The sequence below is a fragment of the Myripristis murdjan genome, chromosome 6 (assembly GCF_902150065.1).
Source record: "Myripristis murdjan chromosome 6, fMyrMur1.1, whole genome shotgun sequence".
NCBI lineage: Eukaryota > Metazoa > Chordata > Actinopteri > Holocentriformes > Holocentridae > Myripristis > Myripristis murdjan.
Window position 1 is genome coordinate 18,005,874 of NC_043985.1, and position 25,176 is coordinate 18,031,049.

The following is a 25,176-nucleotide window of genomic DNA, read 5'->3' on the forward strand; positions in this document are numbered from 1 at the left end:
GTATAAATATCAGTTTATATTATTTTAATTTATATTCCTTGGAAACTGATCATATAATGAGCCCCAAAATCTTAATGCAACTTATCTCTTCTCACTCTCCACAAAACTTTATTTTAGAGTCCGAATGTCAGAAAGACTTTGCAGAAGAAAGGGTCAATCATAGGTAACTACTTACTGCAAGACAAGCCAATGAAAAGGTTTGTATGACCAGTTACGTTCAGTGTTTATTATATGGTCTTTACAATTATGTGGAGGGTTGCCCAAAAGAAAACACAAAAACCTAATATTGTGTATTCATTAATTCTGAAGACAGCCGCACTCATCCAGCAAGTTGGAGCAGGATACAGAAGAGAGATCAAATTCATCCAAGAGACACCAGCCGTCACGTAAAGTCAGGTGTGAAAGTGTTGAACAGACTCAAATTCAGGTAGGGCAAATATTGAATCTGCAAACATGAATATATACGGCTTCATTAAGATGATTCATTTCATAACCATTTGCTGCAGGTAGAGAGTGCGAGTTCATTTGTAGTCTACAACCATGATCGAGCACAGACCAATTTTTTTTCTGTCCACAATCCTCAAAAGCAAAAGTTGTATTTCATTAAATTGAAATCTAAAGTTTGATCCCTGCACCTGAATTTTAGACCAGAGTTGTCGGTCCTCAGCGAGTGTTCAAAGTGGTATTTTTGGGTAACTCAGGAGTGGGTAAAAGCTCCTTCATCCAGCACTACTGCACCAGACACTTCCCCAGTACAACCAGTGCCACTGTTGGTAAGCTGTTCTCTTGTTTTGTCCAGTTAACCTTGACTACACCAGTTATCATACCTCTCCATGCAGATCAGAAAAAGGGCTTTGTTGCTTCTAGGTATAGATTACCAAATGAAGACTGTGACTCTGGGCTGCACCACAATTGCGCTCCAGCTCTGGGACACTGCAGGACAGGAAAGGTTGGACATGTCAACTTCTTCCCATGTTCAATAACCACCTGCCTTTACACACACCATATACTGCCACCTTGATGTCATCAAAACTGGTGTGTGTCTTCAAAGAGTATCCAGTCATTCCTGTTACCCCATAACCTGATTTTGCTTTAGTGTTATTTTGTTTTCTTATCCTGCTGTGTTCTCCCTTAACTCCCTCTGCAGATTTCGCAGCATTACCCAGCAGTACTATCGCAAGGCTGACGGTATCCTCACCATGTACGACATCACTCACTCCCCCTCCTTCACCGCTGTGAGAGGATGGATGGACTCTGTGCAGGTGGGTGGGCGGAGATGCCACAAATGGTGACATGCAAAACAAGTTTTGAATATACACACACAGGTAATAGACTATAAAGCGCAATATAAATCCTGTTAGGTAATCATGACATCCGAACAACAAGTTTGTAATAGCCCTTTTTCACAGCAAGCATTCTGACATGAATTGGCAGGTAAACACAGGTATTACTCATGACATTAAATAAGGCTCCATTCCTTTTATGTGCAGCCGAGCCTTTCCAGTGAGCCATCATGAACAACAGCAGGATCCTGGCTCAGACCTGCATGGACCAGAACCTTAATTAATGTCATTAGAACCACAGTGGCATGTGTATATGCATGAAGGCGCATTCTTGTGAACACAGTAATTCAGAAACAAAATAGAGCATAACAAATAGACACTACAGGGGAGAGGACCAAGAGGGAGTGAGCAAGACTGTGTGTGTGAGCTGAAATCAGTGGTTACAGGTGTGTCCTTTGGAGTGTGTAATAGAGGTTATTGATCTAATGAATTATTTTAGTGTATGTGGGAAAAATCGATCTCTCACCATAGATGTTTTTGTAAGCCAGCACTGAGATAAGTGCAGTTGAAATTGGTCTAGTGACGCATTCCTGTCAGTGTTGAAGTGATGGAATGGCAGTATTATTGTGGATCTGAGTAAAATTTAATGGCCGGAGTATTTGTGTAGTTCTGAGCTGACTTTAGTTGCTTAATTGACTAGAAAGAATAAGTGTTTTACAGTAATTAGGCCACTCTTGCATCTTGTTTTCTGCTGTTATAGACAGTACAAAGGTTGGGGACTTGGGGAGATTCAGATTGGTAGTTCTAATACTTTGAAAATATTGTACCCTAACCTGTCGTACATCTGTCCCAGGAGAAGAAGTGTGAGGGAGCAGTACTAATGCTGCTGGGAAACAAGCTGGACCTGGCAGACAGTTACAGGAGAGAAGTGACGACAAGGGAGGGGCAGAGGCTGGCACAGGTAAGGGGCATTTGAATATTTAAACTGTTTTCTGAAGTGATTTGCTCATTATATCACTGCTAAGAAAGAACCATTTTTCATTTAAATGAAAACTCCTTATTTATTTATTTATTTGAATCTCCTGTTTCCTATAGCAACACCAGGCTGTGTTCTACGAGTGCAGTGCCAAAACTGGATGTAACATGGAGGAGCTGATGACTCAGCTGGCTAGGTATGGCATCATATATATGCTTGTTTACTCTATAGAATATGTCATTCATATCATCTGTGTCTTGCAGAATATTTTTAAATGTCTGTTGGCATTTTTTATGATTTTTTATGATTTTATGATTCCTCTGGTTTTATCTGTAGCCATCATTGTTTCTGATGTTCATTTATGTAAACCTGAAAAAAAAAGCAAAGCAGCCACAACTTAACAGTAAAAAATAAAATCTTATTATCTACAGGATGTTATCCGCCCAGCACGATCAACAGTGTGAAGATGTGCTCTTACTGACTAAGGACACACAGCCTGGAAGAGGCTGCTGTAAATAAACAACAAAGGGCTGTCCCTAAAAAAATAATAAAGTAAAAATTCCTGGTGTTTCAGTCATGGTTCAGTGGATTTACATTTGCTTTGTTTGGACACTGAAGGGATTTACAGGGAAGTGATGAAAGGGTGCCATATAGATTTCTACACTGACAAGGGCATTGTTCAAAAATTGAGGTCTTACACCTTTTTCATCTCCAAACACAAATGGGGGCATTTTTCTGTGAATATGTTCACTGCACTTTATGTTTCATGTTGTGCTGTTTTTTCTATGTTTTCAACTAATCCAATAAAGGATATTTTTGGTAACTGTTCTGTCTTCATCAGTCTTCTTTAAATTTGTTCAACCCTCTCAGCAAAGCCCCCTCAGCATTGTTTTTGGCAGTGTAGTCATGAGCAAGAGAAACCAGCTGGTGGCACCCATGCGCCTAAAACGGTTTACGCCGTTGCAAGTTGACCTGCTCTGCCAAAAGAGGACAGACGCTCAGACGCTTGGGTGGTAGGTTTGGGTCTGAGTGTCAACTGAGAACTTTCCCTGTTGCTCATAACCTTCACACAGAGCAGCACACAGACACTGGAGTTAGAGGGAGACTGGAAGAGTTACCCCCAATAATCAACATCCCTCAGGACCCACCGTCTAAGATCAGGTAGGAGTATTTTAGTCACGGGGAAGAGGGAGAGGAATTTTTCCATGACACAGTGATTTAAAAATAACTCTGAATATGAGTTCATGAGCAGATTTTGTTTTTCTCAACAATTGCAGTGACACTTTAAGTACTTATCTAATAGCAGGGAAAAAGCATTTTATTTTTGATGTGATTCTATTGCCCTTCATACTCTTATTTTGTTGCTTTGTTGAGAAAAGAGAGATGTTCACTGGTACCTGAAATGTAACACCATCATCTATAACGATGCTGGCAGTCATAACTTTTTCTGTGGACAGAGGTTGATAAAAGTTCAAAGGGTTAGGAAAAACAATTACACCGTGACTAAATCATAAAATAAGAAGATAAAGTCAGCTGTATGTTGTTGAGTACAGGGTGTAAGAAGGCCAGGTTGAGTTACCGGGATAAGAGACATATATATCTGTCTGCTAGTTGACATGTGAGACAAGTTGTTAAGTATATTTCCCCACAACATACTTCATCAGTGGGCTCTCTTCATCACTCTGTTACGCCAACACTTTCCATGTTTGAAATCCTACCCGACTTTTTTATATTGGCTTTGATCTAATGTTATCTATAGTAGGTGTATGTTGGAGTTCGGTCCCATGAATCACCTTTTCACAGAACATGAGGAACCAGACTGGAACATATTACAATGAAAGAGGATATTCCTATTTACTAACCTGACTGAACTTACTATCACGCAAGTCCTGAGGCAGGAAGTCATGCAGTCATGATCCCAGCTATAGCATGAGAGCAGTGTTAGGGGATATGGCCAGATGGGACAGCATCATATTCTCACTCTCTAGAGGGAGATTCAGTGCTGAACCTCTATGCAATTTAATGCCCTCCAGACACAGATTTTTAGAGTTTTGTGCTCAGTTATGGTTCCTCCCTCTTTCTCTACTTTCCTGAGGCATTTGTTCATGCAAAACTGTACACTAACATGCAAAAACACATGCAATTTGCTCTTTTTCAGAATGGAGGAACAGCGTGAAAAACAGACATGTGGAACAATTTGTCTGAAATATCTACTTTTTATCTTTAATGTTCTTTTCTGGGTAAGTTAACAAGGATATGTTTGGATTTCTATTGAACTGATGGGGCTCTATTCAAAACTTTTAATAACTGACATCTATCTGAAGCATTATATTCTGTACATATATTTCCATGGTGATTTCTTATTTATGACAGCAAATAACCACTCTGTTGACAAATGTGCACTCTTGCTTTTATTTTTTACCATATGTCATTGCTAATGTCCAAAAACTGTTTACTACTCTCCTCTGTATGGGTTCTGCAGACTGTAAATACAGTTTAGTGTATGCACAGCACAGAACATAAAAAGGCTGTCTTACAATGGCTATGCTGGAGTTAAGGTGGAGAAATAAATATTGCATGCCCAGGGGAAATTTTTATTTTTTCTGTTAACTTTGGGCCTTAATGGTAAACAGAATCAATTCCAATATGCGCTCAGAAACGGGGAAGTGTAATTTGTGTGTATCAGACAAGCCCAATGAAAAACTAATTTAGCTGCAGGTCTCTTGAGGCTCGCAGGCAAGGAATAACAAGGCTTTTTTGCATAACCGCTCTGTGTTTTTGAGGTGCTTGGAGCTACATGGAACTGGTTTGAATTATGCGGTACATTTTTGATCATCTGGTTTGAGTTGGGCTGATAACGCTGCGTTCTGTCAGCTGGCAGGTGGAGTTGTGCTGGTAGTGGGTGTGTGGACTCTGGTGGAGAAGAGCGACTACATCAGTTTGCTCAACTCCAGCTACTTCTCAGTCTCAGTGTATATCCTTATAGCCGCCGGGGCCATCGTGATAGTGACGGGAATAATTGGATGCTGTGCCACTCTGAAGGAGATGAAGAGCCTCTTGATTGTGGTAAGGGGGGGCCAATCAAACACTGCCATGTCACAGTATAATTCAGTGATTTATTATGGCCATTTTATTTAATTACAAGTCACAATAATAGCATTATCACCTGATATAATGACTCTACAAATCATTTTCATCTAAATAAAACCCAAGCATTAACTCATTTCTTTGGAGAGGCGTCATAACAGTATCTAAAATCCCTGATAAGAGTTTCTGTTTATATGCACACAGCCTTGTTTGCGTTTAGGTGTATTAACAGTTAATTCTGGGTGACCCTCTGTCTTGTCTGCATGTGCACACACAGGGCAGTCCATTATGTCAGGAGCGCCTGGCTGTCATAACAGACAAAGTAATGCAGAGTGTATCTTTAAGAGTTTAGATTTAGAGTGCGGCTCATCCCTGAGGAATGAGGGGCATCACAGGCGGCTGCTAAGACTTAAGAGTGTGTGAGAGACAGACAGACGGAGGGAGATAATATAATATGCACCACTTCGCAATTTCTATTTTCATAATCCACATGAACTTTGTGATGAATAGCGTTCTTACGGTTTAGTCATGTGTTACCTGGCGCATAACCTTTCTTTAGGCCTATTAAATCACCATAACTGTGCAGAATTAGTGATTTTTTTTATGAATGTTATGTATGTTATGTTATGAAACACCATAACCTGATATATTGTGGGATTCATGTGTCCACCTTTAGTTCACTTAGTTGTAATCTCTGTTTTTCTGTCTTCACTACAGTATTTTGTCTTATTGTTCTGCATTTTCCTGCTGGAAGTCATTGCTGGTTTGCTGTCCTACATTAATTATCAACAGGTAAAGTTTCTGAATAAATTGACATTGCACTCATATGGCACCAGACTTCTTTATTGTTGCTCTTAAGATATTTTTCTTCTATTTGTTCTTTTCAAGAACAGCCATTTGTTGATTTCACCCCAACAAACACTTATCTGACTTGGTTCTCCCTCCTTATATTTGGTACTAATATTGTGAACTATGTGTTTGTATCACCTCTCACCTCTCTTGCCCTGCCACTGATGTCTTGCCGTTCTTGTCTCTATTTACAGTTTATTTTCTATTACCTAAAACACGTGGAATGGCACAATTACTGTAAAATTTGTGAAATTTTCTCTGCATGCATGTTCTTCATTTGTCTGTTTTCCACTCTCACACCTCTCTTTCTCCCCCCCTTTTTCTTGCTCCAGTGTTTCCCTTTCTGCTACCAGGTAATCTGCTTTCACCCATTTCCATTTTATATCAAACTGTTTCTCTAACTGGTTGATATAAGACGGATAGATTTCACTCTGTGCACTTTTTCACTCAGGCGACACTACTTGTCTTTTCCATTTACAAAACTGTTTAGAAAGAATGCTCGTGCCAGACAGGAGAGGGGTCAGAGGATCTTTGCTCTCATATAATCTGAGTTATGTGGGCACAGGCCAGGTACTGAGGAATGTTACAGGGCAGGAAAGAAACTTGACCATGGGCTATATTTACGAAACAGGGGGGTGCCCAAAGGAAACTCATGTCAATCAGTAGTGCACTCTTCTCATAATCAGTCACTGAAGTTGTGCTTGTGTCTCACAGCTGGACAACGACCTCAGGCAGAACCTGATGGAGACCATGCAGCAGAAATACCAGCAGCCAGGGGAGGGGAGCATCACACAGGCTGTGGACAGGCTTCAGCAGGAGGTACTGAGGTGGGGATAGGTTTAGATCACACACAGGCAGCTGCTGGATTATCCACCCAACCTGACAGATAGGGAATAAAACACTGACTTTATTGCTTCTGTGTCTGAAAAAAAGCACAATGACTTTGAAATTTCAATTTGACTGGAGAATGTTGGATAACTGCAGTTTGGCTGAGGTGTTTACACCTGATCCATCTGGAATACAATTAAATTAGTCCCACTAAGTGGCGTGTGAACATAACCAGTGCTGAATTCATATCAAGTTCAGTCATGACTACAATTTGTCATATGTTTTTGCTATTTTCTCTCTGCTCCATGCTGTGTCTCAGTTTAAGTGTTGTGGCAGTAACAGCTCCACAGACTGGGCAGGTAGTGTGTGGATCCAGGCGACGTGGAATAAAAGGCTGGTTCCTGACAGCTGCTGCAAAACTCCATCTGACAACTGTGGCCTTAGGGACCATCCCTCTAATATCTACAAGGTGGAGGTGCGTATGGTCGTGTACTTGGCTGTGGATAACATCTGGGTCATAGCCATCTTTTAAATTCTCCTCCTTTCTTGTGCTCTCAGGGAGGCTGCATCATGAAATTAGAGGAGTTCATCCTGAGTCAGCTGTATATCCTTAGTGCAGTGGCGATTGGGATTGCATTCCTCCAGGTAAAACCCTGTGAACCATCGAGTGACATAAGAATCTGAATCAACATTTATCATGATGTGATGCAAAAGCTCAGCAGCTGTTTTCATGTACAGTGGTTGGTTTTGTGTGGTTTTGTGTGTTAATGCTGGATTAACAAGCTCCTTCTCTTTCTCTTTCAGGTTTTGGGGATGATGTTTACTTGCTGCCTTTATCGAAATTTGAAAGATGAAGCATACTGAGACACACATGACATCACTAAATGTTTGATTATACTGTATATTTTTTATATCCCTAATGTACACAAGAGTGCTATGAAGTCATTAGTACAAAACTGTGACATAACATTTTTCAAAAGACACATAGTTTATAGGCAAAGTGGTCATGCTGCTGGGCAGCACTGCTCTGTTTTGCATATTCCAGTGCATGCTTTCTATATTTTAAAGCTAATGGTGAGTGGATGAACCTGTAACCAATTTTACAGAGCTGCAAAAATACATGTTTTTGTTTTGTTTTTTAGTTAGAGAATATACATGTTCAAAAAATGTTGGTCTTGTAGCTGATTTAGTTGAATTAACCTATGTGTAATACATTTTAAAAAAATGTTTACTAACGTGCTAATTTGAAATTTTAAATAGTACATGTAAAAAAGTATGTTTGTATTAATACTATTAAAGCACAGCTGTTGTTTGGTTGTCATTTATGTGTTTATAATTTTAACAGATGCATCACTTAACATTATCAGATCTGGGCTACATGCCCACTTGGTTAGGTGCAGGGTTGTGGTCGGATACTGAGAGGCCTGTTTTAACGACCGGGCAACAAATGACCAGTCACTGCTTGTGGACCTTTTTGTCCAGAACAGTAGTAGGATCCATAATAACGCCTTCGAGGGAACTTGTATTTTGAAAACCTTCACCGGATGTTATTGTCAGCTGACAAGACTTCCTCATCACGTTTTCTCCCCCTTCAGTTCATACGCAAAGCGTTGTTGATTTACAGTTTACTACAAATATATTTTACCTGGAGGGGCACAGAGAAATAGATGAAATGTCGGCGAAGCCAACTTGCCTGATCGTGGCGAGCGCCTCCCCTCAAGGTGGGTCCGGTAACCTCCGTCCATCAGCGGTGCGCCTGCATCATGTCGACCCATGTCAAATCCTGCAATATACTGCTGTTGCAACCGCGCATTTGTAACCTAAACACTGATATCACTGGTGTGTTTGTTAATTTAGGGGTATCGGCAAAATCATTCCACCAGTCATTTAGTCTCTGCAACTCGGTGTTCAACCTCCAGACAGCGACACCTGGGGTAAGATTCAATTTCTGGTACCAAAATGCTGCAAAATACTATTTGTTGCCATGGGGCCTCAGTAATTGCTATTTGATTTTCAGGGCAAGCCTATAGACTTTGTCGACGTCGATGAAAGCACTGCTCGATGGGTGCAGGACTTCAATGTGAAACCCTATGCAACACCAGCAAAACTTGAGTCTATTGACGGTGAGATTCCCTAAAATGTCTGTTTGCTCGGCCCTCCTCTGCTTCTTGTCTGCTGCTCCCTGTGTTGTTTGGTTTCTGCTGAACTCAAGGTTATGTCACCATGACCAACCCATCCCAGGTGCCCGGTACCAGGCGCTCCTCATCCCAGACTGCCCCGGAGCGCTCAATGACCTGGCACACAGCGGCTCTCTGCACCGCATCCTCACACACTTCATCTCCCAGCAAAGTGAGTGTGCAGCTCCTGTCACTCTGTAATCGTGGTGACAGTTTACCTCAATTATTGCATCAGCTCATTTGGGGGACAGGCATTATGCACACACCCCTGGTGCACAGTCACAGGTGCAAGCTGTGTTTTCTCTCCGAGCAGAGCCAGTGTGTGCAGTGGGCCAGGGAGTGTCGGGTTTGTGCTGCGCCACTGACGGACAGAGGTGGATCTTCAGCGGCTACAGCCTAACAGGGGTTAGTGTGACCTTTCAGCTGTGTGTTCAAATACATTTATGCAGTTGTGTGCAGTGTGTGTTGCAGTTAGGGCTGGGTGATATATCAATATCTTGTCAATATCATGGTATGAAACTAGGTATCATCTGGGATTTCAGATATTGTGATATAGCATAAGTGATAACTTTTCTTGGTTTTAAAGGCTGCAACACAAAAGAAAGTAATATTTCTGAGCTTACTGGACTGTTTTATTGTTTGTGTCTACCTGTTTGGTTATCATATCCATATTACTGATGACTGTTTGGTAAAATGTCTTGTGTGTAAACATCTTACAAAAGCACTATAAGTCATCCCTACAACATCATCACACTATCGACATTGAGGGTATTTGGTCAAAGATATTGTGATATTTGATTTGACCCAGTCGCAGTATGGTAACTACTTATTTTTGGTGAAAGCCTTCAGTGTTTGAGCTGGTGCGGAGACCTGACTTTGCCAACCTGCCGTTGATAGTGGAAGACTTTGTGAAAGATAGCGGTGGATCATACACAGGTGAGCTGACCTTTATGTAAAATGCAAAATATAAGATACTAAAAAGACTGTGACATTGCCTAATTTGCATACTTACAATTCAAACTGTTGTGTGTTTATCTCTTTGTTTTTCAGCAAGCCAAGAGGATGCCATGCATGTAGTCATAGACAGACACTTAGTAACCGGTCAGAATATTCAGTCAACTTCAGTTGCTGTGAATAATCTAATCCTGCTGTGTAGTGGCAAGTAAAACCACCACATAAAATGTTTGTAGTAGCCACACTCCAGTCACAACAACACATTTGCTCCAAATTCATGTTTATGCAATGAAATGTACATTCATCCAGCACAAATATCAAGGAAGACAGAGTCAGAAACGTTTGGCAACATTGTAAATTCAAGTTCGTCACTTGTCAATGTCCCATTACAGAACAAATAAAAAGCCATTTGACACACTAAAACATAAATATTTTGATTCCCAAAGAAAAAAAAAAAAAAAAGCTTTGGATGTTAGAAGCAGATGCAGTCTGAGGATCTTCAGACAGACATGCAAGATGGAAGCTCGATGGCATCCGATGCAACAGAAAGTAAATGAGTCCAGGATGCATTGGTCACAGCAAGCAAAGCTCAATCCAAGAGCAGAAGAGTTTGTGTGCAGGTGTGAGCAACTTGCCAAAAGACTTAACATCGATTTGTTGCTCAGTATTCGGGACCAGTGAGGAGAGGTTACAGAAGTAGCACTGCACCACTTCATTTAAACTTTCTGCATTTTGATCATGTACCAATTCTGTGTAAAAGGGAGATGTATTGCTGCTTACTCATTGATATACTACTTGATAGTTTCTTCACAATGATGTGACATAAGATAAAACAAGATTTAAAAAAAAAAAAAAAAATCTACATTTTGCTGCCAATCCTTTTCATCCATGCTGACTGTAGGAGGTCTCAAAAACTTTCAGGGCCCTCTGACAAGTCCCAAACCAACAGCAGCCAAGTTGAGTATTAACTAAACCCTATCAGTGGCTGGTTCCAGAGTTCATTTGATTCACTCAGTAAAGAAAGAAAAAGAATCATCACATGTGACACTGGTATTTTTGGTATACCATGTTTGGATTTAGAAAAAAATAAAACATGATTGGAAATCCATATGCTGATGTGCAAAAGGTCCACAGTATCCACTAGCAAATCCTGTTCTCATAGAAGATCATAGAAATAATCCAGTCCTTGTCCTAATTCCCACATGGAAATTCCTGTACCCAGTTCAGTAGCCAAAGCGATCCTTAGGTAGAGTGACTGCAAAAGAATTAGACCGAAAAAAAAAAAAAAAAAGGTTATCGCACCATGAAACAGCAAATAAACTTAAATTTTTAGTGAATGGCTACTAGTCTTTAAGGAAAATTAAAAAATGCTGCTGCTGTGGTCTTCTACAAGACTAAACTGAAGGACAAACTATTTTGAATTTTTGTCAATGGTTGTGATTGTATCTGTAAGCACACACAAGCCAAGTATTCAAAAGATGGTATTATCTATGCAAAGCAACTTCTAAACGTCAGTGAGCAGCTTTTGAACGTGAACAGGAGTGAGTCGGGTTAAGGTGGCCTTGACTTCTTAGCCACCATAACATATTTTGTACACATTTCTGCAACCAATACATATGTACCAGACAGCTGTGATCATGACTGTTGATAAAAAGTCAAAAAAGGACAGGAGTGGTCCTTAAAAATGTGAGGGCTTTACCTTTAGAGTTGGGTAGTACACTACATGCTTAACTCCATTGTTCCTAGAATGAAAGGGAAAAGACAAATGTTAGACAATGCTAGTGGATGTCAGCCACAGTTTGTTCACTTAAATGAGAAAACATCATTCAATCACTACCTTTTGTAACTAAAATAATGCTCTGCAGAATATTCATCCCAGAGAAGTTTCGGCCTGAATTCTCGCAAAATTTCAATGTACCTGCAGAGATTGGTATAAAAGAAAGAGGTGAAGAGTGAAATATATTAAAGTGCACAATTGCTCACATGTAAATACACCATAACTATCACTGATTACTACAATGGGACATTAATTATTACAGTGTTATCTCACCTGCCGCCCAGGACTGGCTCTGTTCCTTGGCTTGCAAAATCAAGACCATACAAATTAAGTCCAAGGAGGATCTTTTGCCTCCACTGGCTGTTCGGTGACAACTGGAGAACACAGTCTCTCATCCAGGGCAAGGGTGAGCTTGGGCCTGGTCTGAAAAAACAAACAAACAAACAAACAAAAACAACCAACAATGTATGTGAGTGCTTTGCATCACTGACAAAGTGTGGAATCTAGTTGCACTGGTTCATTCATTCAGGCCATTATCACCTACAGCGATTTTGTTTCAGACCAGATGGACAAAATGTTTGTCGGAGTCTCACCTGCCAGCATTGGAGTAGTCGTATGTCATGAGGCTGAATGCATCGACAGCTGGAGCCAACTGCTCAAACTCCTCCCTGCCAAACATTCCCGGCTGCCCCGTGCTGATCATAGAAATATAGAAATGTTGTGAGGATTACCAAAAAAAAAAAAAAAAAAAAAGAGCATTGTTTTCAGGTATTTATTGGCATTTACGCTTGTTAAAAGTTAAACAGATTTCACCCACCTGGTCACAGCAGGTGGGATGACAAGGATGCAGTCTAATTTTTTCGCCTTCAAAGTCTCACAAATGTGCTTTACCAAGTGGACCAGCTCCCTGCATCGGAAATATTCCATAGTGTTTAAGTATTTGAATCCTCTGAAATGCGAAAATGCTGTAGCAGCAATTAAGACTAATAACAAACAAGGGATGTAGTTATACACTCACTTCCTTTTGTTACCTCCCAGCTGGCTCCAAAGCTCCAAAGTAAAACCATCAAAGCCTTCTGTCTGCAAGGCCAATGCTTAATTAGATAGAAACAGCACAAACAGATAGAAACAGCACTGTTGCTAGGGAGGAAGCGATACAATAGTGTGGCTGCTTCTGGCACCTCATGTTGCCTCTGCATTTAATTACCTTTGCAACATCCACCAGCTCACTTCCCAGCTCTTCAATTTCATCTTCGCTACCCAGCACACTCACATAGTCCTGGTAAGACCAGCCATCGAATAACAGCCGAGGCACTAGGAGTGTAAGGAGATGGAGGAATAGAATGCTTGATAAAAACTGACCAAAATCACCTAAATGCTTATGGTGGCAACCATGAAGATATCCACTCACCCATCCTGATTTTTCTGTTAGACTTGCGTACAGCTTTGACCCAGCCTGGAACAAAGATTTGTTTACTTGACATGATTAAACTGTTGTGACACTTTAATAAGAGGCAAAGATAAACTTACACAAAGAGTCTGTCGTGTTTGACTGCTAGTGATGATGTGAAGCCTCTACCTGGGTCATGGTCATGGAGGCCGGTGACGTCAAAGCTTTCTGGTCCTCGTCGACGAAGCTGAAGCCATACTGGAGACACTGAAGTCAGTTTGGAGCCAAATATCTTGGCGATGTCATAGCCATGGGAGTTCCACTACAGGGAGGAAAAATCAGTCATAATGTCTAAATGTAAGTCAATACACCTCCACATGGGACACTTACAAACAGGTCACATATTCGAGGAAAAGACAACATTAAGTGTTTTACGATGTTGGGCCACCAAAAGCTGCCATAACAACTTCACTGCACATTAGCATAGATTCAGCAAGTCTGTGGATCTCTACAGGAGGGATGAACACCACTCTGCCAAAAGATATTCCCGCATTTGGTGGATGTGGATGGGGGCACAGTCTTCTTGGAAGAGACCGCTCCCATCAGGATAGAGATGTATCATAGGATGAAGGCGATCACTCATCAGTATTGATTTGCAGTGAGCTTTTCCTCTAAGGGGACAAGTGGAGCCAAATCCTGCGATGAACCTATAGGGGTCTATTCAGGCTTGTAGTGTTCTCTTGGTGGACGCCACACATCCACTCGCCCACTTGTCCAGAATATGGTGAAGGATGACTCATCTGACCACATAATTTTTTTTTTTCATATCGCTGTACACCAGTGCCTATGGTTTTTATAGCGTCCAGTCCCTCCGGTAGAGTTTCAGATACTTGCAGAATCCATGCCAAGGTGCAGTGAAGCTGTTCTCGACTCTCATGGTGGCCAAACACCTGGACAGTTCATGTTGCTTGTTCCTTTGATTTGTCACCTGCCTGTATGTTGTGGTAATAACATTGCTGTCAGCTGATTAAGGCACAGTGGATGTTGGACACCAAGCAGTCAGCATGCAGAAAGATTTCAGACTTACAGGTGTGATGTATCCGAGCACTGGTCCTTGAAAGGTGCGTTTCACATGAGCACAGGATCTTTTTTCCTCCTTCACTATGTCTCTCCACTGCGGGTCTGACACCACAAGGCCTCTCTCCACAACAGACGAGTCTGCCAGTGATGTCTGCAGAAAGATCAGCCCATTTCAGAGACACATTCATCTGTAAGTGTTGCACCATGTCACCACCGTCCTAGCTGAATCAGCCTGTGCTTGCTGACAGCCACTTCCCTGTTGCTGGCAAATGCAGGTGAGTCCCAAGACTTGAAAGACAGGGAGGACCCGCATGACATGCCAGCAAACACAGCGCACACAGCACTTGTCTGAGGGTCATGAGTTAACTCACCTCAGCCTCAACTTTCTGCGCCTTCTTTGCATCAGTTTTGGAAAGCGTGGCACTGACCATCCAGCAGCATGAGACGGTGCACAACAGGATTAACGTCGCTCTCATTTTACCCAAAAGGAGGGTTAAAAAGGAAGCCGTGAGCTGGTAAATAAGACGGCTGCGTGCAGATCGGTGCAGGCAAAGTCCTCCCTTCCTGATTGGGATGTGGCAGATTAACTTGTAAGAAGAAATGGCATGATGTGGCTGCACAACAATCACACGATCACCCGGCCAGTGACGGCTCCATGAATAACGCGACAAAACAGTGCACGCAGCCTTTTCTGCAGCCACGCGATCGCCCAACGATGCCTGATAATCCTACCCCACTGATTCAAGGAAGCTAGTGCCAGCTTTTGATTGACAGGTTAGCTCAACGTGTTATTTTGTGGAGTATCAACGAAGAAGAGCAATTTCCGCTTTGTGTGTTTTTTTCTTTTACAAAATAAAAGTTGCGACGCGGACAAACGCTTCAACAGTCTCCATTACATTCCAGCTGGTGGCGCTAATACGCTAAAATAATGTTTGCTACCCGCCATAAAAATCAAGAAGAAGAAAAAGAACGTGATCCCAGCCTATAGGGGGCAGTGTCGGTTTCTTCTGTCTCCAAAACTACAAATAACATGTGAGCCTGTCAAAGAAGACAGTACTTACATGGTCACAGCCACCACAGGTGTTTAGTCACTACACTTTATAATATTTACCACATGGTCACCTGCTGCCCTGCCCTCTGCCGCTTTGCTCTCCTCTCAGGTAATCTGTGAGTGTCATTATAATTATATTTTGGGAGGTTTGGTGCCGACCTTCAGCCAACGCAAGTGAAGCTAGCATGCTAACATGTAAACATCAGTGGAAGTCAGAATAGCTGTGTGGTGAAATCTTACAGCCACACAAAGCTGTACAGGAGCCTGTTTTTTTTTTATCCTCACAGACAGAAGTCGGTAAATTGTGCACAATTAAGAATGTGAGTGTGAAAATGTTATTATCATTTGTTAATGGGATCTGTTCTTGTTTCCCTGTTGGCTACAGCTGCGAACAGACAACGTTTGAGACTGAAATTGTGTTAAATCTGTGAAATCACATTGTACTGTATTGTACTGTTTACAGTGAGCTATGGAAATTGAACAGTTTGTGTCCAAAACACTCGAGCTTCTGCAGGAGGAGAGAGAGGCTGAGATAGAGGAGACCAGGTATGTAAACTGGACCTGTCCTCTTTATTTTAGAAAGGACTAGAATCCAGACTTTGGTGTGTCTCTTTTTACTAGGAAAAAGGCTGGGAGCTATGTCTTAGGAAGTTAAAGTTAAGTGAACAACAACAACAACAACAAAAAAAAAAAAAACATAACCACTGACCCTTGAAAAAGAGTTTTTTTCCTCTTTACCTGATTTGAGTACAAAGTGACAGTTTATCCTCTCATTTCATGCCTCAGGGTATGGCAGGAAAACATAGCGCTCAAGGATCTTCAAAGCAAAGGAGTATGCCTGCTGAAGTTACAGATAGGAAGTCAGTCCACAGGCCTGTATGGTCGCACCGTGGTCACCCTGGAGCCAAGAAAACACATCGGCATCTCAGTGCTGCCAAGTAACAGCTTTGGACCTGGTAAGATAGTTGATAAAAATGGCTGATCTGTGGTTTGATGTGACTTGTATTTTCACACTTTACCCAACATGAGATTGCGGGGTTTTGTTACAGGGGACATCGTTGGCTTGTATGAGACTGGTGGATTCAGTACAGCCTCTCAGATTGGCACAGGGATAGTGACAAGAGTCAGTCAAGCATCCATAAGTGTGGCCTTTGAGGACTCTCAGGATGGCCTCGGTGTTGACAGCGATTCTCTTTACAACCTCTTCAAGCTGGCAAACGATGTTACCTACAAACGAATGAAACAGTGAGTGGCACCTGCAGTATATTACATACCACTGAGCATGTAAAACGGATTCAAGTGAGTTATGTAGCCTTAACATTGTTCTCTGTGGTGTTTTGTTTATAGTGCCTTGAATGCTCTGAATGGATACAGCAATGGACCAGCTGCCAATTTGATAAATGTTCTCTTTGGATACTCACAACCTGGTTCTCAATCACAGCCAGGTAAGAAACGCTTTACAAAACAACTCTTGGTAGACACCAGACATCTGGTTTTGCTTTCTGTTTCCTTTCAGTTCTAGTTCATAGACAGACAAGTGATCAGCGTACTTTTTACACTATTCATGATCTTGTAGACTTACGAAACTCTGAATACATTGATTTATTTTGCTGTTTCTGTAACTTTCAATCAGCTGAAGTAGCATTCTTGAACTCGGACCTGGATGATTCCCAGAGAGAGGCTGTTTCTTTTGCCCTGTCTCAGAGAGAGGTGGCTGTGATCCATGGGCCACCAGGCACCGGCAAAACTACCACAGTGGTGGAGATCATCCTCCAAGCAGTCAAACAAGGCCAAAAGGTTCAGTCTGAAATCCACAGTTACTTACTTTTATATGAATATGACATATGTTATCAGACCTTTTAGGGGAAAGATGGCCTGTGAATACTGCTTTTATCCTGTCCTGTCAGTGTCACTGGTTGCTTTATTTGTTATTAGTGCATGTCAGTTCAGTTGCTGCAGTTTTGATAATTGGATTGTGTTTGTGCAGATCCTCTGCTGTGCCTCCTCTAATGTGGCTGTGGATAACCTGGTGGAGAGGCTAGCCAGGTGCCACGCTAAGGTCCTGAGACTGGGTCATCCTGCCAGACTGCTGGAGTCAATACAGAAACATTCGCTGGATGCTGTCCTCGCCCACAGCGACAACACAAACATCATCGCTGACATTCGTAAAGACATTGATAAAGCTTTTGTAAGTGAGTTTGATGTGTGCTGTTACTAGGATGTGTTCTGTTTTGAATGATTTGCAGTAGGACTTGGCAATATATTGATTATTGCACTGATGTCATGACATGAAGCTCTATCATCTGGGATTGATTTTAGGTACTGTAATATTGTGATTATGGTATAAGTGTTGTTTTTCCCTGGTTTTAAGGCCAGCATTACAGTAAAGGGATGCAGTTATCTGAACTTATTACACTGTTGTGGCTGTCTAATAAGTTACCTGCTAGGTAATCATATCTGCATGACTAATGATTGTTTATTAAATCTTTTGTCTGTAAAGTGCCAATAGTAGGTATTCAATTGAAGATATCATGGTATCGTCCGTATTGCCCAGCCTTAATTTGTAATATTTTCTTTTTTTGTTGCTTTAAGGTGAGAATGAAGAAGGTGCATGACAAAGGGGAGCGGTTCAACTTCAAAAGGGAAGTAGGGGAGTTGAGAAAAGAGCTGAGAACCAGGGAAGCAGCGGCCATCACCCAGATCCTGAAAAGTGCTGATGTCGTGTTAGCAACCAACACAGGTCAGTAATGGTTTCCATTGACGCAAACGGTGCTCAGTTGTGGCGGGGACGAAAGGCAATTAGAGGCCGCTTGTCTGTGTCTCCGCAGGCGCATGTGATGACGGGCCTCTGAAGTACCTGCCAGCAGACCATTTTGACTGGGTGGTGATAGACGAATGCGCCCAGGCCCTGGAGAGCAGCTGCTGGATCGCCCTCCTGAGAGCACGCAAATGTATTTTGGCTGGAGATTACAAGCAGCTACCACCCACTATCAAATCACAAACGTAAAACCAGGTTTTCTCTCTTTTTTTTTTGCATTCAGATGAACATTTAACATCGCAGTGAACCATGTTTTTTTTTTTTTAATATATTGATATTAACTCAGTATTGTGATGAGACTAGATACTGTCTGGGATGTTGTGTATTGTATATCATGATATGGCATCAGTGTTGACTTTTCCTGATTTTTAAAGTTTCTAAACTTAAGAGACTGTTGTAGCTGTTCTATTATTTTCCTTTACCTGCTTGGCAATCATATCCACACTACTAATGATTGTTTATCAAGTATCTCTAATATCACTAATTTTGTATTGACACACTAATATTCCTCCCTTCACTGTGTCACAATATTGATATCAAAGTATTAGGTCAAAGATATTGTGATGATTGCCTTTGTCCATATCCCGCAGCTCTAGTGAAACAGCAGTTTGAGAACATTTTGCTTCTTTAATGTGACTTATTTCCTGTTGAAACAGGTTCTTGGGGTGGGACATGATGCAAGGGAGGTGTCATTCAAAAGTGTCAACCAATGAGGGATCAGTTAGAGGGAGAAAAGCAGTTTTATTTGACAGGATGAGCAAAAAGCAGGTGTTTAATTGTTTTGCATTTTTACTTAAATAAAGCTTCCAGGAACTACAAGCACTGGGATTTTGATATGGAAATAGTTTTTTTTTTTTTTGTTTGTTTGTTTTTTTAAATTGTAGGTGTATATTATGTCAAGGAAAATTAGCCAACATTGTAAACAAGTCATTATTCATTCCATTGTTACTTTTGCCACTAATATCCCAGTTTAGTGTGTTCTTCTGTATATAAATAAAATATTTCTCAACTTTTGAACTCATTACAGGCTTGTTAAAGTTTGGACCTGATTGTTTTCTTATGTCTCCCATAGGGCTGCAGTAAAAGGCTTGTCTGTAAGTCTCATGGAGAGACTCATCCAGAAGTACGGGGACTCTGTGGTGCGAATGCTCACTGTGCAGTACCGCATGAACAGTGCCATCATGGAGTGGGCCTCCAAAGAGATGTACCAAGGAAGACTGACTGCTCATAGCTCTGTGGAGAGACACTTGTTGAAGTGAGAATAAGCTTGGTCATGAGAAATATCTCATATTTATCAATGAAATAAGAAGTCAAACTCTTATAATCAAGAGTTCTGCCCAAACAGAGATCTGCCGGGAGTTTCCTGTGTTGAAGAGACCAGCACCCCCCTGCTTCTTATTGACACTGCAGGCTGTGGCCTGAGTGAAATGGAAGTCACTGATGAGCAGTCAAAAGGCAATCAAGGTTAGCCTTTTTTTTTTTTTTTTTTTTTTTTTTTACTGTAAAGCCTACAGTTCAGTGAAACAGTATATTTTATGGTTCTTTTGGGGTGTGAGATGTTAACAATCTGTTTATTGTATCCTCAGGTGAAGTCGACATTGTTGAACTACACATAAAAGCATTGACTGAAGCTGGAATAAAAGCTAGAGACATAGCTGTCATTGCCCCATACAATTTACAAGTAAGATATTCATGTTACCCTACTATGCCAAGGAGGGTTTTTCCAAAGTTAAATGGCCTTGACAGAAAAAAAACATGGGCTCTGAAACCAATGCTTTGTTCCTCTTTTGAATCACTGTGAAGGTTGAACTTCTGCGTCAGAAACTTTCCACAAGGCACCCGGAGCTAGAAATCAAGTCGGTGGATGGATTCCAGGGCCGAGAGAAAGAGGCCGTGGTGTTGTCGTTAGTTCGGTCAAACAGAAAAGGTAATCTCTTGATGTGAGGCCCTGCCTGGAACTGCATAGTGCTGCTCATTCCTTAATGTATACACTGGCATACATATATACCATATGCAGTAGTTGAGTTGTAAAAAGAATTCAGGGGGGGTGGTCAATTTTTTTCACTTGATGAAAAGTCATGATGGCAGTTTTACAGGGTGGATGATTTTTGACCGATTTTATTGCAGGGGGGATGCCATCCCCCCTCATCCCCCCTCAACTTGAGTACTGACCATATGTATTTATCTGTTTGTTTTTTTTTATAGGTGAAGTTGGATTTCTAGCTGAGGACAGAAGGATAAATGTGGCTGTCACTCGTGCCAGACGCCACCTTGCTGTAGTGTGCGACACACAGACTGTTCAGAATCATGCCTTCCTCAAGTCTCTGATCGATCATATGACTGAGTGTGGAGAGGTCAGAACAGCGTTTGAGTATCTGCAGGACATTGTGCCGCAGAACTACACTCGCGACCACAAAGACACCAAGGCCAGTGCTTCAGCTAGCAGCTCCTCATCTACCAAACAGAAGGCGAAAAATCAGGCTCCGGTCAAGGCAAAACAAGGACAGAAGAAACCTGGTAAGGAAGATGCTGCCCGCTCAGATAAGCACACAAAATCCTGCTCATCAGCACTGACAGAAGAGGAACGAACCAAAAACAGAAGTGCTGAGATCAGAGAGCAGGTGGAGAGATTCCTGAAGGACCAAAATCAGAGTGAGCTACAGTTCCCATCATCCTTCAGCTCTCATGACCGCCTGCTGGTCCACCAGATCTCTGAGGAGCTGGGCCTCAGCCATGAGAGCAAAGGGGAGGGCAAAGACAGGTGTATCATCATCTCCAGACCGCTCAAATCAAAACCAGTCGAGGAGCCGACACAATTAGAAGCTGTCCAGGAAGAAGAAACGGTCCCAGAACCCCAAGAAAAACCTCTGTGTCAACCTCCATTAGACCTTAAAAGTTTACATCTGGAGCGAATGAAGAGGGAGCAGCAGAAAAGGGAAGAAAATGCTCAAAAAAAGCAGGACAGCATTCGCACAGCACCAAGTCAGTCTTCAAAGAAACCCAAGTCAGCTAAAGGTCGGTAGAAGTATTTAAATGTTGTTGTCTTCTTTTCTACAGTTTTTGAGTGTGAAAACCTTGTGTGGTGTGTCTGCAACAATTTACCTCTTCATCGTTTCTCTCACAGGAAAGAACTGTACCAAGGCTGGTGCCTGTGACATTGCTGCTGCAGCTGGTGCAGATGACAACTTTGATGCACTTATTACTGCTGTGATGAAGGCTGACAGTGTGTGTAGTTTTGTCAAGTGTAAAGCCTCTGTGCTGACCCTGGGTCAGCTCTGCCTGTTTTGCAACAGGCAGTATTGTCTCAGTCACCACATACCTGAGGTAAGACAAGTTGGAATGCAAATTATGAGCAGACCTCAGCCCAGTAGTATTTACAAACACTTTATGGTTTGCACTAAATTACATAGGTGCCAGATATGACAGCAGATGTTGAAAAGTTTCAGCAGTCACAAGGAAGTTTTTGACAAGTTAATTTAAAATGATTTGATGGCGATTGACAAGTTAAAGCAAATAGTACCAGTTGTTTGCAAATACTATGCAGATCTGTGGGGACCTTCATTCCAAAGCACATTGTTTTGAGGTTTTTTTGTTCTTCCAAAATCCAGTATGTCTTGTAAATGCTTTCAGGTTCACGGCTGTGGGGATAAAGCCAAGTCCCATGCACGGATGAGGATAAGCAAGGAAGGTGTTCTCTATGCTGGTAGTGGGAAGAAAGACAAATCTATGGACCCCAATAAGAAGGCCTATCTACAAAGGAAACTGGACTCCAAACTGAAGGATATGGCATCTCAAAGGAAAACAAAAAGCAAAGACAAGGACAATTAAAGCTGTCAAAATAACATGTATAATTTAATAGAATTGAATTGATTTTTTGATGCTAGATCAAACTGTGCACTATTTCTTCAACAGTGGCATGTTTGTAAATTTGTGTGATGAAATATAAGGCACATGAATGTACAGTGTTGTATTTCCTGATGAACATGGATACAGCTGGATATGACAGCAGGTTTAATTGCATACATGCACAGTGGAACAACACTCATACAAGCTGTTCATTATTTTCATAAGTGGTAACACACATAGCACACCTGCCTAATACAAGTCTTCATCGGCTTCACGGCTATTTGTCCATGTCAGCCTATTGCACATCTATAGCTATCGTCATTGGACAGATAGTCAGTGGGCAGGAACTTTTCCCTTTCTCACTGATACCAGGGGCGAAGTAGGGGAATACTCTCTCTGTGAATTTATCTTTAAAAGTGTGCATTGGTGTTGAATCAGCGGTGTTGATGAACACCACCTTTCCCTTGTCATAGTCCAGCTCTACAGTAATCCTGTGGGGTTTATTCTTCACCACTAGCTTGGTGCGAGGGTACGTCTGAGCCCAGTATGTGTCTCCATTACATAATCCAATGATCCAGAATCCCTCAGACGGTTTTAAGAAGATGACGCTCTTCCTGTTGATGGATTCCTGGGCCACACCGATGCACCAGTCAGAGCCATAGCCCACGTGCACGGTCCAGCTGTGCTTTCCAGATGTGAAACCAGTGGCTCCCAGAACAGAAATGCGGCTGCTGCAGCGCTCAGGGTTGTCGGGAAGCAGCAGCTTACTACTGTACTGCACGCGGGTGAGTTCCTCATAGAACCTTAAATTGCACTGGGCTGTATTTGGATCCATGGTGACAGGAGCTGGAAGCATAAACAAAGCTCAGTGAGTTGAAAACAGCCATGGTTCATTGTGAACTGTTAACAGTCATAGTGTTGTTTCTCACCACACTTGACAAGTTCAACCATCTTCTTCCAGACGTCATACTTGAGTGATCCCAGATGTTTTGCAGTATCTATCAGAATATCTCTGATACACTCTGGCTGTGGGATGTTGTGTTGGGTCCTGGAACATGAGGACAGGATTAATACATTTTAACATTAAAATAAGTAGCGCTGCATTCAGGAGGAAGTTAATACATACCTGAACTTTGTCTGCTTGTAGTCCTTAAGTGAAAGAATGTGGAAAAAAGAGTGGAAGACAGATTAAATCAATTGCATGCCAAGTTCAACAAAATGACATGGTGGGTAATGGCTCTAAATGTCTCTGACCTTTAAGAACAGCACATCCCTCGCTCTGATGGCCACCTCAGTGTCACTGATGATGGAGGAGAGTTTTTTGATCTGCTCCTTGATGCAGTTCAGCTTCGTTTGCATCACCTGGGTCTTGAGTTCCTCCTCGTGTTTGAGCTTTGTCAGTCTGGTCTTTTCTTCCTCCCAAAGAAACTGGTGCAACTTCTGAAACTCCTCCTTAATCACCTTCTCATTATAGTTTGCTTGGGTCTGTAATTGATGCGTGAACAGTGAATATTTACATGGAAAAAGTAAAAGAGTGGTTGTCTATGTGATGTGCTGAATGCTGTTTGATTTTCTGGGCTTAAGGTGAATTTGAAATCAGTCGCACTGAGGTTCTCCTGCTTGCAAAAAGCCACAACATATAGGCCTCACTATTGTTATCTAAAGTGGAAGTTGAGGTGCCTAGAATAGATTACATGAATAATTAGTGAACAATTTATTCATTAATTATTGAATATGATCATAGCTTTTACCTTTATAAAATGTTTGGTTTCATCCCATTGCTCCATTGTCTTGTTCAGTGTTTTCAGATGATCTTGTAAGGACTCCAGCTTGATTGAAATTTCCTTCTGTAATGTTTTATGAGATTCATTAGGGGAGATGTTTCCATGACGACACACAACACAACCAAAACTAGACATGCAACATTTCCTGTTTTACTGTTTCAGGTAAGTAGCCTACCATAATGTCATCAGGTTTCAGTGTCCCTGCTTCCATTACACTGTATGACCTTTAGTCCTTAGGTTAAACAATGTGAAAAACACTGGACAGGTTGCATTAATTTCATGTCAGGTTAAACAAAATGCCACTTTGCCACTAGGTAATGGCTCTGAATGTGCCATTAAGAACAGCACAGCTCTGGTTCTGATGGCTGGCGCAGCATCACTGATGTTTTTTTTTTTTTTTTTTAACCCATCCCCTATCCAAAGTCGGTTTTTATCTTAACCTTACCTTTTTTTCTGGAGCTGCCTCCTCCACCGGACTGATATTGTGAATTTTATGCAGCTTTGATGTCTGGCAGACGACACAGATGGGCTCCTCATCATTGTGACAGAAAACCTTGAGCTTCTCATTGTGCCGCGTACAGAAGTCTGGACTCTGGCACGTCCTTCGCTCCTGAAAGGAGTCTGCGGCTATCTTCAGCTGCAGGTTGATGGGCGGCCTGTCGGAGGCGGACGGCGTACAGCACACGGGGCATTCGCGACATCCCTTCTCTAACCAGAATTGCTGTAAACAAACTTTGCAGGAGTTGTGGCCGCATTTTAGGAGCACAGGGAGGCTGAAAACCTCACGGCACACGGGACAAAGAAGGTGCTCATCCGAGACTGAAGCCATCGCTGCCACCAGATCCGAGCGCTCCTGGAAACCTGTGCTCCTCAGGCTGAGAGTAAGCGGCCAAGAGTCTGTGGGCTGAACTTGTGTCAATGTTGGCGGACTAGTTTAACTGGTTAAGAACATCCTACCCATAAATGTATCGCCTCATCGATACCGAGAAACCGCAGCCAGAGAATCCAAAAATAGCATACAGTACGGAAATTATAACATAAAAATTATTACAATAAAATGCAACAATACCAAAGGCGACTCCTCCCCTGTCAGAAGACAATATGTGGCATGGGAATACAATAGAAATAAGTGCAATAAAGTAGCCTACCTTATAGATGCATGCTTTTATTTATTTATTTGTTTACTTACTTATTTACTTGTTTGTTTATTTATTTACTGTCTATATGCATTCAGGCTTACATGCTTACACCATATGTGAAAGGTAGCCTATGTAAT

General features: G+C 41.8%; 6 protein-coding genes across 8 annotated transcripts; 4 read left to right on the top strand and 2 right to left on the bottom strand.

Annotated features, from left to right (window-relative positions):
• Window positions 1-142: 142 nt before the first annotated feature.
• LOC115361151 (ras-related protein Rab-13) lies at window positions 143-2,899 on the top strand. The gene is made up of 8 exons (XM_030054471.1): window positions 143-197; window positions 310-427; window positions 647-773; window positions 868-949; window positions 1,148-1,262; window positions 2,137-2,244; window positions 2,379-2,455; window positions 2,691-2,899. Exons 1-8 carry the CDS (start codon window positions 190-192, stop codon window positions 2,776-2,778), a joined length of 723 nt encoding a protein of 240 aa, XP_029910331.1. The 5' UTR covers window positions 143-189; the 3' UTR covers window positions 2,779-2,899.
• A 473-nt stretch (window positions 2,900-3,372) lies between these two features.
• Window positions 3,373-8,123, top strand: cd151 (CD151 molecule). Its single transcript, XM_030053986.1, has 8 exons — window positions 3,373-3,420; window positions 4,418-4,499; window positions 5,134-5,325; window positions 6,064-6,138; window positions 6,910-7,014; window positions 7,343-7,498; window positions 7,582-7,668; window positions 7,828-8,123. Exons 2-8 carry the CDS (start codon window positions 4,419-4,421, stop codon window positions 7,885-7,887), a joined length of 756 nt encoding a protein of 251 aa, XP_029909846.1. The 5' UTR covers window positions 3,373-3,420; window position 4,418; the 3' UTR covers window positions 7,888-8,123.
• A 439-nt stretch (window positions 8,124-8,562) lies between these two features.
• gatd1 (glutamine amidotransferase class 1 domain containing 1) lies at window positions 8,563-10,629 on the top strand. The gene is made up of 7 exons (XM_030052844.1): window positions 8,563-8,744; window positions 8,881-8,957; window positions 9,041-9,146; window positions 9,265-9,372; window positions 9,514-9,605; window positions 10,043-10,136; window positions 10,251-10,629. Exons 1-7 carry the CDS (start codon window positions 8,696-8,698, stop codon window positions 10,364-10,366), a joined length of 642 nt encoding a protein of 213 aa, XP_029908704.1. The 5' UTR covers window positions 8,563-8,695; the 3' UTR covers window positions 10,367-10,629.
• chid1 (chitinase domain containing 1) lies at window positions 10,418-15,288 on the bottom strand. Its single transcript, XM_030052842.1, has 12 exons — window positions 14,773-15,288; window positions 14,409-14,552; window positions 13,511-13,643; window positions 13,343-13,387; window positions 13,139-13,245; window positions 12,950-13,011; window positions 12,749-12,838; window positions 12,525-12,626; window positions 12,205-12,354; window positions 11,992-12,072; window positions 11,854-11,896; window positions 10,418-11,409 (listed from the first exon to the last, which is right to left on the bottom strand). Exons 1-12 carry the CDS (start codon window positions 14,875-14,877, stop codon window positions 11,311-11,313), a joined length of 1,161 nt encoding a protein of 386 aa, XP_029908702.1. The 5' UTR covers window positions 14,878-15,288; the 3' UTR covers window positions 10,418-11,310.
• Window positions 15,289-15,426: 138 nt separating this feature from the next.
• Window positions 15,427-22,230, top strand: ighmbp2 (immunoglobulin mu DNA binding protein 2). Of its 3 annotated transcripts, none has more exons than XM_030052845.1 (16): window positions 15,427-15,561; window positions 15,916-15,998; window positions 16,239-16,408; window positions 16,502-16,697; window positions 16,800-16,897; window positions 17,086-17,249; window positions 17,440-17,640; window positions 18,045-18,192; window positions 18,281-18,455; window positions 19,343-19,525; window positions 19,616-19,734; window positions 19,857-19,951; window positions 20,074-20,197; window positions 20,476-21,285; window positions 21,395-21,594; window positions 21,901-22,230. In XM_030052845.1, the coding sequence occupies exons 2-16, from the start codon at window positions 15,922-15,924 to the stop codon at window positions 22,096-22,098; spliced, it is 2,958 nt and encodes a 985-aa protein (XP_029908705.1). In that variant the 5' UTR covers window positions 15,427-15,561; window positions 15,916-15,921; the 3' UTR covers window positions 22,099-22,230. The 3 variants fall into 3 exon arrangements, with proteins under 3 accessions (XP_029908705.1, XP_029908706.1, XP_029908707.1); XM_030052846.1 differs by having other exon boundaries at window positions 15,441-15,568; XM_030052847.1 differs by lacking the exon at window positions 15,427-15,561 and adding an exon at window positions 15,754-15,772.
• Window positions 22,231-22,317: 87 nt separating this feature from the next.
• Window positions 22,318-24,782, bottom strand: LOC115360168 (zinc-binding protein A33-like). Its single transcript, XM_030052849.1, has 6 exons — window positions 24,346-24,782; window positions 23,868-23,963; window positions 23,371-23,601; window positions 23,243-23,265; window positions 23,046-23,164; window positions 22,318-22,962 (listed from the first exon to the last, which is right to left on the bottom strand). The coding sequence occupies exons 1-6, from the start codon at window positions 24,727-24,729 to the stop codon at window positions 22,412-22,414; spliced, it is 1,404 nt and encodes a 467-aa protein (XP_029908709.1). The 5' UTR covers window positions 24,730-24,782; the 3' UTR covers window positions 22,318-22,411.
• Window positions 24,783-25,176: the final 394 nt, after the last annotated feature.

Excerpts from the sequence above, each read along its gene's own strand:
- LOC115361151 (XM_030054471.1), top strand. Across the intron at positions 2,245-2,378 it reads AGGGGCAGAGGCTGGCACAG|CAACACCAGGCTGTGTTCTA; the intron begins GTAAGGGGCATT and ends TGTTTCCTATAG. Across the intron at positions 2,456-2,690 it reads CTGATGACTCAGCTGGCTAG|GATGTTATCCGCCCAGCACG; the intron begins GTATGGCATCAT and ends TATTATCTACAG.
- cd151 (XM_030053986.1), top strand. The coding sequence starts at position 4,419 with ATGGAGGAACAGCGTGAAAAACAGACATGTGGAACAATTTGTCTGAAA. Across the intron at positions 4,500-5,133 it reads TCTTTAATGTTCTTTTCTGG|CTGGCAGGTGGAGTTGTGCT; the intron begins GTAAGTTAACAA and ends GCGTTCTGTCAG. Across the intron at positions 5,326-6,063 it reads TGAAGAGCCTCTTGATTGTG|TATTTTGTCTTATTGTTCTG; the intron begins GTAAGGGGGGGC and ends TCTTCACTACAG.
- gatd1 (XM_030052844.1), top strand. The coding sequence starts at position 8,696 with ATGTCGGCGAAGCCAACTTGCCTGATCGTGGCGAGCGCCTCCCCTCAA. Across the intron at positions 9,373-9,513 it reads ACACTTCATCTCCCAGCAAA|AGCCAGTGTGTGCAGTGGGC; the intron begins GTGAGTGTGCAG and ends CTCTCCGAGCAG. Across the intron at positions 9,606-10,042 it reads GCGGCTACAGCCTAACAGGG|CCTTCAGTGTTTGAGCTGGT; the intron begins GTTAGTGTGACC and ends TTTTGGTGAAAG.
- chid1 (XM_030052842.1), bottom strand. The coding sequence starts at position 14,877 with ATGAGAGCGACGTTAATCCTGTTGTGCACCGTCTCATGCTGCTGGATG. Across the intron at positions 13,012-13,138 it reads AGCTGGTGGATGTTGCAAAG|ACAGAAGGCTTTGATGGTTT; the intron begins GTAATTAAATGC and ends TTGGCCTTGCAG. Across the intron at positions 12,355-12,524 it reads GACTACTCCAATGCTGGCAG|ACCAGGCCCAAGCTCACCCT; the intron begins GTGAGACTCCGA and ends TTGTTTTTTCAG.
- ighmbp2 (XM_030052845.1), top strand. The coding sequence starts at position 15,922 with ATGGAAATTGAACAGTTTGTGTCCAAAACACTCGAGCTTCTGCAGGAG. Across the intron at positions 19,526-19,615 it reads GTGGAGAGACACTTGTTGAA|AGATCTGCCGGGAGTTTCCT; the intron begins GTGAGAATAAGC and ends CTGCCCAAACAG. Across the intron at positions 19,735-19,856 it reads GCAGTCAAAAGGCAATCAAG|GTGAAGTCGACATTGTTGAA; the intron begins GTTAGCCTTTTT and ends TTGTATCCTCAG.
- LOC115360168 (XM_030052849.1), bottom strand. The coding sequence starts at position 24,729 with ATGGCTTCAGTCTCGGATGAGCACCTTCTTTGTCCCGTGTGCCGTGAG. Across the intron at positions 23,602-23,867 it reads AAACCAAACATTTTATAAAG|ACCCAAGCAAACTATAATGA; the intron begins GTAAAAGCTATG and ends CATCAATTACAG. Across the intron at positions 23,266-23,370 it reads GGGATGTGCTGTTCTTAAAG|GACTACAAGCAGACAAAGTT; the intron begins GTCAGAGACATT and ends CTTTCACTTAAG.